This window comes from Aphelocoma coerulescens, chromosome 3 (assembly GCF_041296385.1).
Source record: "Aphelocoma coerulescens isolate FSJ_1873_10779 chromosome 3, UR_Acoe_1.0, whole genome shotgun sequence".
Classification (NCBI taxonomy): Eukaryota; Metazoa; Chordata; class Aves; order Passeriformes; family Corvidae; genus Aphelocoma; species Aphelocoma coerulescens.
In genome coordinates, this window is record NC_091016.1 from 73143314 (window position 1) to 73152628 (window position 9315).

The 9315-nt window shown below is 36.4% G+C and overlaps 1 protein-coding gene across 8 annotated transcripts in view; it reads left to right on the top strand.

Moving 5' to 3' along the window:
• The window catches only part of TRDN (triadin), a 227863-nt gene extending 219699 nt beyond the window's left edge, over window positions 1-8164 (top strand). For all 8 annotated transcript variants that reach the window (XM_069010861.1, XM_069010857.1, XM_069010862.1 and 5 more), the window contains one exon: window positions 5504-8164. In XM_069010861.1, coding sequence (XP_068866962.1) covers window positions 5504-5646 — 143 coding nt within the window. In that variant the 3' untranslated portion in view covers window positions 5647-8164. The remainder of the gene's footprint in view (window positions 1-5503) is intronic.
• Window positions 8165-9315: the final 1151 nt, after the last annotated feature.

Here is a 9315-nt window from a genome sequence, read left to right on the forward strand (position 1 = left end):
GGTTGTATGGTTCAGTTTTGATCACTGAAATTTGTTTGCACTTCACGTGCTTTCCTGAGAAGCAGTCACAAGTAAATGAGTGCAGTTGTTAAAGTTTTTCTTTTATTTGTAATTGCTTACCAAATAGTAGTTTCTAATGCTATAATTACTATGATTGATGAATTTTTGTGGGTTTTGAATTGTTTAATTCTATTAGGACATCCTCTAAGTGAAGAAATTTGATTCAAACTAGAAAACAATTGTCACACATTCTCTGTAATTTTCCATTAATAACCAAAGTGTTATTGCTAAAAGAGTTTTCTTTTTAATGAATATTTTATTTGGTGATTTGCATTAAAAACAGCTATCTGAGCCTTATAGAAAGGAGACTTTAATCATTGTAACACATAAACAGGAACTTTTGGAGTAATAAATTTTATTTTAAGCTGCTTTTCTCTTTTCTGCTAAAGAATTGAAAACACCAGGAGAGTGTTCTTACAATATTCCTCACAGATCTTGAAACTAGCCCTCTATGTGACACCCATGTCACTTAGACATCAAGAGCACAAATAAGCTCCATGGAATATTTATATACTTTATTGAGTAACTGCAGAATGTACTTAGCATTTCCACTACATAACTCCTAAACAAATCCAGGGGGTTTCTTTTCTTTCTGGAGCTCATCTTAGCTGTTCTCTCTCTGACTGATTTCCATCCTGGCAAAAAAACTACTTAAAGGAATTCTCTCTCTCTGTTTTTTTTTTGTTTTTGGTTGTTTTTTTTGGTTTTTTTTGTTTTTTTTTTTTTTGTTTGTTTGTTTTTTTTTTTGGGTTTTTTTTTTGGTTTTTTTTTGAGGTGAAAGTTTCCTGTTCCTTTCCCAAAGTGAAAAAGAAAGAAACAAATATCCCTTCCTCCAGCCTTTTAGACATTAATTCATCTTAGGTACCAGATGCCCTTATATAAGAGCACCAGTTCTAATATGTCAAAAAAACTCTGTGATACTTTTCCAGCACTGACTTTTTTGCTCCCATAACACCCATAAGGGAAATTTAAGTAATTATATGAATTCTAATAAACTACATCCTAAACAAGTGTACAGACCAGATAAAAGGCTTTTTTTCCTGCTTAAGCTGATAGTATCTATTTAATATGTCTACTGTTAAACCACGTTTTTCTCCTACTGTTCCTCCTTTTTTCTTTTTCGTAACATTTGTTGTGAAGATATGAGACAATACTTTCAAAGTGAGAACCCTCTTCAGTTTGAAAGACATTCTGCATTCATATTGAATGTGGGAATTGCAAAGGCAGTGTGGGATGTATTTTTATTCTTATTTGCATGCCAAAATTCAAATTGTTCTCTTGACTATGGTTTGTATCATAACGTTGTTGCAGACACAATTCCAAAGATGGTGGTATTTTCCAAATGAATTTCTTATCTGCATGTTTTTCAGCTGAAGTTTGCTATATAAAGCAGCCTAAGAAGGGTAACATGGAACAGGAATTGTAAAGAAGCCAAAAGTGTAATACTGAAGCGATTTCATCCTGCATAGACTTACTATATGGGCAGCTGACTTTGTTTTACTTAACAAGTTAGAATATGCTATAGGCAGAAAATTCAGTTTATAAAAAGTATTAAGTTCATCAGCCATAAAAAAAAAGAAATATGAGATACTTACCAGAAAATATGGAAACTTGCAATATGTCTGCTTCTAATTGCTTAATTAGCTAAAATATAAAAGATCCATTCCATCACGGAATGATGATGCTGAAATTTTCTTTTATAAGTGAGTAGTTTTGCACTGGGAGAATTAATAAGACGCAATCTACAAAGATAGTATGGGAAAAATACTTCTTTTTAATAGTTTCACTATTTCCAAAACCTGAAAATTACCTCTTTCTCTACCTACATTTGGAAGCATAATACCTTGCTTATCAAATCTTGTACTCTAATAACTGTAGCCACTAGATCACACATACTCTACAACATATCAAAATGGTTCAATCTTTTACCAAGTGAAGCTGCTTAAGTTTTAAATCAGGTATAAACATTGCCTTAGTATTAGGATAAATTCTTTAAGCATTGTACCTTAGTTTGCCTAACCCTCAAAAAAAAACATTTGAAGAAAATGAGGACTTTTCAGAGTGAAACATTTCAGATTAATTCCAAGAAAAATTCAGTTAAAAATTATTAATACAATTTTTTTCCATATTTGTAGATCTTCAAAATATTCACAGAGGTTTTTTTCGAAGCTTGTGGGTTGAGATAAAGACAGTTTAATAGATAAAACAAAAAGCCACACGCTCAAGCAAAACAAAGCAAGGAATTCATTCCCTCCTTTCCACGGACAGGCAGGCATTCAACCATCTGCAAGAAAACAGGCCTCCGCCCTGCGTAACCATTGCTTGGGAAAACAAATGTCATCACTCCAAATGTCCTCCCCTTTCTTCTTCCCCCAGGTGTACATGCTGAGCATGATGCCATATGTTACGGAATATCCCTGTGGTCAGCTGAGGTCAGCTGTCCCAGCTGTTTCCCTCCCCTGCTCCTTGTGCATACCCAGCCCCCTCGCAGGTGGGGTGGGGTGAAAGGCAGAAAGGCCTTCATTGTGTAAATCCTGCTCAGCAGGAATTAAACCATTCCTGAACTAGCAACATTGTTTCCAGAACAAATCCAAAACATAGTTCCATATTACCCACTATAGAGAAAACAAAATCTACCCAAGCCAAAACCAGCACATCCTGGAAGAAGCATGATTGTTTTTTCCTCCTTACCTTAAAACCTGTTTTACACATCCTGCCTTTTCTAGTCCCATGTTCTTATTCCTGTCCCATTTGCACTGCTTATCCTGTCTTACTTCTACTCTTTAGGCAGAGAAAAACCAATCCTGGTTTTGGGTGAGGTTTTGGGGGAGATTTTTAATATATATATATACCTTTTGGGGGTATTTGAGGGATCTATGCCAAAAAAAAAAAAAAAAAGAAATATGGCCTGCACCTAATTTCAACACTGAAAGTTTCAAAAATTGGAAACAAATTGTGCTAGTCTTATGAAAACAATTAGCTTGAAAATTTTCCAAAGTCATTACTACCATCCCTATTTCTCCTGAGGTTCTTCTTTAGCCAACATTTTTCTGATGTTTTCTAAAGACAGATGATAAATAATAGGCTATACAAACATTTGGATATCACTTCAACATATTGCAATCAACACGAGTACATATTAGCCAGAAAACAGGGCTCACTTCACAAACACTGCAGATAGAAATAACACAACAAAGCATTAATATTCCAAATAAACAATTAGAAAGTGATATTCAGCATTACACATTCCAAATAAACATAATTCTTATATAATATTTTCAAAATAATTGTTTTCTATGCCTTTTTTTTTCCAATTTAGAATTATGGCCCACATAATTATTTTGTAGCTGCTGGCTGAGTTGCAAAAATCTGAAAGTTTGCCATTTCCCTTCCCCTTCATGAATTTAGTGGCTTTTAACAATAGACTATACATCAGGTTTTCAAATTAAATTTGATTAGCAGCTAGTTCTACTAGTGGTTTTAGAATGATGATCAGGTAACACCTCTGGAAAACATTGTAGTGTCAGGGATGCTCTAATTGCAATACATAAATAACATAACCATGTTTAAAATACTTGCAAGTATGCAGCTGTGTAAGTTTTTTAAAGAACTTTGAAAATGCATCTGAAGAAAAAGAGCTACATTTTTGCATTCTGATAGCATGTAAAATACAGGGGATAATAATTTTTTTACCCATAAGTAAAATATTTATTGCTATTTAGTGGAGCTAGAAAGTGTGTGGGGCCCTACTTACCTTCTTCATGAAGAAGACTGTAATTAACTTTTTTATTTTCATTTTTGTGTCCATAAAAGAAATATACAGAAATAGTTTCCTTTTAACAGTAAAAATTATTTGTAATTGGCATTTTTCTTCCTTTAAGGAATTTCTCTTTGTTAATCTTGCATCCATTGTGATTAAATTTTAGGGGATTTTGTGTTTGTGGGGTGTTTTTAAGAGATCTGATTGAAAAATCTCTGACTAATTAGTTTGGTTAGAGAATACTGGTTTTAATCATAGTAGCTCCTGTGGCAATATATTGCTTTTAGTAATTTTACTCATGAAAGTTATCTTAGTTCAAGAATGGAATAAGTCTATTTGTTGAAAATATATTTCAGAAGCTTTCTGGTTCTGCCCAAGTGTGTGCATAGAAAGGTTAGTGGTGGAGGACATAGCACATTCACCCAGTCCATGGCTTGTCAAGCCTCACAGGAGAACCTTGGTCTGACACATTTGGGCTGTGAACTCTAATCAGGGGAGTTGCTTTATCTCTGTTTTCTAAAGAGATCTGAGATTCACCTCATAGAGAAACATAGAAACACTGAGAATTTGGGGAAAAACACATTCCCATTCTTAGTAAGTCATTAGATCCAGAAGGATCTCATTTCCAATTTTTTTTCAAGTGTGCTTTCAGATAAAAAAGACTTAACCTTTGCATGAGTCAGGCAAGAAAACCACAGAGGATAATATAACTGGGCTGAATATACCAGCATTTCTGACACGCTGCTCTGTTTTCCACTATGGGACGTGGTTTTTAATGGGACCTGCAAGTCAATAAATAAAGCCTGTGCCCCAGTTTATAATGCAGGGAGCCCTGGAGTTCATCTCAGTTTAGAATTTTCACAGGGAACAGCTAATTTTTATTTTTTTTTTTTAATATGGGATGAACATCAGGGAAAATAAAAAGTCATCAGAATATCAGATGTGTGAAAACTAATGTTTCAGATGCCAACATTCCTCCAACCTTTTTCCCAAACACATAACTGGCTAATAGTTGTCCTTTAAAATCTTGTCAATGTTAATCTCGCAGTGCAAAATAGCTTCTGAAGCAAATTAGATCAATTCCATCTGTGCTGAAGCATGTGTTCTTGAAGCTTTTAAAATATAATGGAAAGTACGACTACATACATAGTACTCAAAAATTAAAAGGGAGAAAACATCCATGATTGTGAAAGGTTAGAAAATAGGTACATTTACGATCTCTTTATTCACAATAAAAGATAATTAATTTGAAGTTTAATAAAATAGGTATGAGTTAGATATGAACTATGAGTCCTTCTGGAACTCTTCAATGCATCTGAAAGTCACTGCAAAGTATAAAAACCAGAAAATATATGTGTGAATTCTGAGGGGCTTACATTCAGCTATCCCAAAATACAAGTATTCTGGGAGAAGTAGAGCTATAGCACTGAGAAGAATGATGTATTTAAATGTGAAATTGCCAATATTTTCTCATCTTATGCTACAAGATCTCTCATTGAGCTTTTTAGCTAAAATCCTGTTGATATGTGAAACCTGGCTTGTGATCACACTAGAGATTTGTGCTGTTATAACTCACTTAATGGGAATGAAATCATACAGATGTTTTCTGAAGGAACATGGAATAGATTCATGGCCCCAGTTTGGAAACCATAAACATTAATCGTCTCTTCCTTGTTTTCCTAGCTCCTGTCCGCTACTTTCAATGTGTCTTCCTAAATGGACCTAATGGATTTGGGCTGCAATTTCCTATTAATGCCCCTCCAAACAAGGAAGAAAAGACTCACTCAAAGACTTCCAAGAGAAAGACAAGGAAACCGGGGCAGTAGAGAGACTGAGTCCTGTGATCACTGACATTTTGCACTTTATCTTTTCTGCTGAGGTCCACAGTAGCTGCAGTGGTGCTTGTCATTGCAAGAACGTGATCCACTTGCACACATGTACCTGGAAAAAGTTTCCATGGGGCAGCGGCAGAACAATCACAGTAATGAACTGTGTTTAACAAAGACAGAAATGTAAAAGTTTCTCATGCCCAGTTTCTCATGGAAAGGCTGCAATGTTAACAAAGCATTGATGTGACTGTGTGTGTGAGCATGTGCGTGTGTTTTCATGCCTCTTTTGCTCTTGTTTTTCTTTACCTACATGCTCAGCATTGAAGTGAGTCTGTTTTCCATTTAATCTTATCTAAGGAGTGAAAGGTTGAATGTAGCCCTTATATCAGCAAGATTGCAAGACTAGCTGCAATCCTAAACCATTTCTTCTTAACATTCAATCAAATTGCTGACAGGAAAAAGCCTCACTAAGTCATGAAAATGTGCTCTGTGACTGGTGCTATTTTTATGTCTCATTGACCAGTGTAGCCTGAAGCTCACACTTAATCGGAGCAGCTCCATACACTCAGTAAGTTGACTCCACAAGTCATGTTAATGATGAATATTTCTATTTAATCTGAAGCTGTAAAAGGATGGACACTTTGCCCTGCCTGTTGGTGAAATACAAGCTCTTCTCTTCCTAAGGCTCAAAGTGAGAAGAGAAAGTGAAACCACATGGCAAAGGTTAGGAAAACATGAAAGTCCGAAGAAACTAATGAAAAAATTATAGTGCTTCCACTTTTATTCTGTGGCTAAATCAGATTGTCTTGCAGCAAAAACCTTGTAAATGGACAATATACCAGCCAACAATTTGCTATTAGCATAAACCAGACGAAAAGCTAGGATGTGAGATGCCATTCACAAAACTAAAGCAACCCAAATTTCCAGTAAGTAATTATGTGAATTTGATGCTATCTCAGATCAGTGAATAACAACAAAAAACCAAAACCAAGCCCAAACAAAAAAAAAAAAAAAAAGAAACAAACACATGAAATAATCCAGGTAACTTGTTTTACTAGATGAAATGAAAAGACTTCCTCACAGCACACTACTGTAAATAACTTACAGTAGAACTGAAAGTAGATGTGCTTGTCCTCAACCTTCTTTTGTGCATTTATGTAGAAATAAGGGATTTGTTGCCCCAGGAAAGAGACAGGATGGCACTTGATCCTTGTAAAGGCACATGACTGAAAATTGGCATCTCACCAGTCTATGTCTGACAATGTAAATAATCATGCATTTTTGCAAGCTGCTATTTGTTTGCATTTCCTTACTATATTTTTGCATTTAATCTGGGAAATATACAGCAGTGACCTTAGTTATGTAGTTTCCTGCTGAAGCAACATGATGCTCTTTGTAGAATGTGACTACTTGTAGAGTCTGAACACACCAAAAACTATATATCACTTTTTTATTTTTAGTTTAGATCAAGATATCATTGGCCTCCTCCCTCATACACTGTCCTTCCCCATCCATTCTTACTTCTAATCAAATAATTGACTCATATAAGTTTTGGACAACTGATTCTTTGACAGATTAGTGCAATTCAGAAAGCTTTGCTGTTACACTTCTGGGTCCAGTTGGTACTCTCTGATTACTGGTCATGGCCTTATGTGAACTGGATCTTTGGCCTTAATGTGCTCTGATATTGCACAGGTCTTGTGCTGCAAAAACTGTCATTACAAGCAGTTTAGGCAGTGGTGACCAGAAAGAGGTAGGAACAGGTCCTGCTCTAGAAGTAGCTCTTCCCATGTAGAATTACACTATAGATATGAGTGTTCATGGCGAATGCTCCCACAGACCCCTGTGAAATCTGCTCCAGAGATAGCACTGCCAACAGAGAATTTTTAATGGTAAAATGATAATCTTCAATTTTTTTTTCTGTGTCTCTTATTATATTTCCAGTGACTTTTTCCTTCCCAATTTGTGATTTTGTCTAATTATTATGGATGTTATTGCCCTAGGTTTTTACTGTGAAAGCTGTCTTAAAAATGAGATTTTTAACTTTCTGCAAAATCAGTTAATTCAAGATTTTATCTAACACCAATAATCAGGACAAAAAATTTATATACTATAAGCCTTTATTTTTTTTCAGCTTCTTTGGGAAAAATAATTTTTTTTCATTATAGTTAGCTTTATTCCTTTCTTCCTATCTGAGATGGGAGATGACAAGAATTTGTTCCAGATCTCATTTTCACAATGTTCCAATTAGATGTCTGAAAGCTTTGGAAATATAAACAATTAATAAAATTGCATAAGTGATATAAAATCAATCTTTTAATTTCATTTCCTAATCTATGTCACTTCCTGGAAAAACAGGAGAAACAGGTCCACTCTCAGAGATGCAAGTGTTTTTCTCTTTAAATTCACCTGGAAACTTTTAAAAAAATTCCTGGTTTGCATGGTTTTACTCAAGTTAGCCTGAAATATTGCAAAAACATATGCTGATTGTTATACATTTTGGAAAATAAAAAATATAAACCCTGTTTCAGTGGCTCTAATATGTTGTTCTGTGAATTCAAAAGTGCAGGACAAGGGTTTATGTATTCAAGCTTCAGAAATCTTCTGATTACAAAGATACAATTAGGCTGGGAAATTGCCCATTCCGCATTGTATTTACTCCTAATGGGCTTTTAGCAATAGTTAGCTAGCTTTTTTACACACTTCATTGATTACACTCTGATGGAAAGCTAAATGGTGCTGCAGTCATTCGAGGTGGGACTCCATCTACACCAAACCATGTATGTACATCAAAGGGCTTGTTTATAATACAGCTGCACAACCAGTACAGACAAAGCTGTGATCTCCAATGACAAGTATATTGTTCAGACTGTTAGGAAAATGGCCATCAAGAAAGTGAGAGCGCAAAAAAAGATTCCCAGCTCCCGCACTCCACAGGAACTATGGCTTGCCTATATCAGCAATGGTTAAGGCAGATGAGCTGGTGTGGGAAACAGACTAGAGCCTGAAGGTGATACAACTGCAGGTGCTCAGCTCTGCACTGGGGTTCAAGAGTCCTTTGCCCTGCAGAGTTTGGTGAGCCATCCCACGTGTGAGGTGGATCGCTCGGCAGTTCGGCTGCGCACCTTTCTCTGAGGTGCTAAAATCCTCGTGCTGACGTCAACAGGAGCAGTCAGTTTGCAGTAAGCCCAGTGAGATAAGTTTTACACTGCCACCTGCCCTAGAGCTGTCTGCTCCTGCTGGTGCAGCCCTCAGATTCCATCCCCATCCTTCAGTCCCTGTTCAGTTTTACACTTCTACCCATGTCACAGCTAGAGTCCAATTCTGTCCGTCTTAAAACCTTCTGGTAAATCGGAGCTTTTCTCAATGGCTCATTCCTATTGCACCAGTTAGTGAGGGGGTGCTGAGAAAGTCTGTGTAAGAAGCTCCTTTAGTGATTAACAGTGTGCCCAGGCACTGGTGGGGGCTGCAGGGTGACCTCTGTGAAGAGCAGCCCTGGGCTGGACATGGCTGGTTCCAGATGGCTACAAGGCACCCACCTCAAGGCAGAGCTGAGCCCCGCAGCCCTGATGGCGGTGCCTCAAGGAAAGCATCTGTAAGGAAGGTTTGAAAATGCCACAGAGAGAGAGGAAGACAGAATGAAAAGAGTGAAAAGCAGCAGATGGA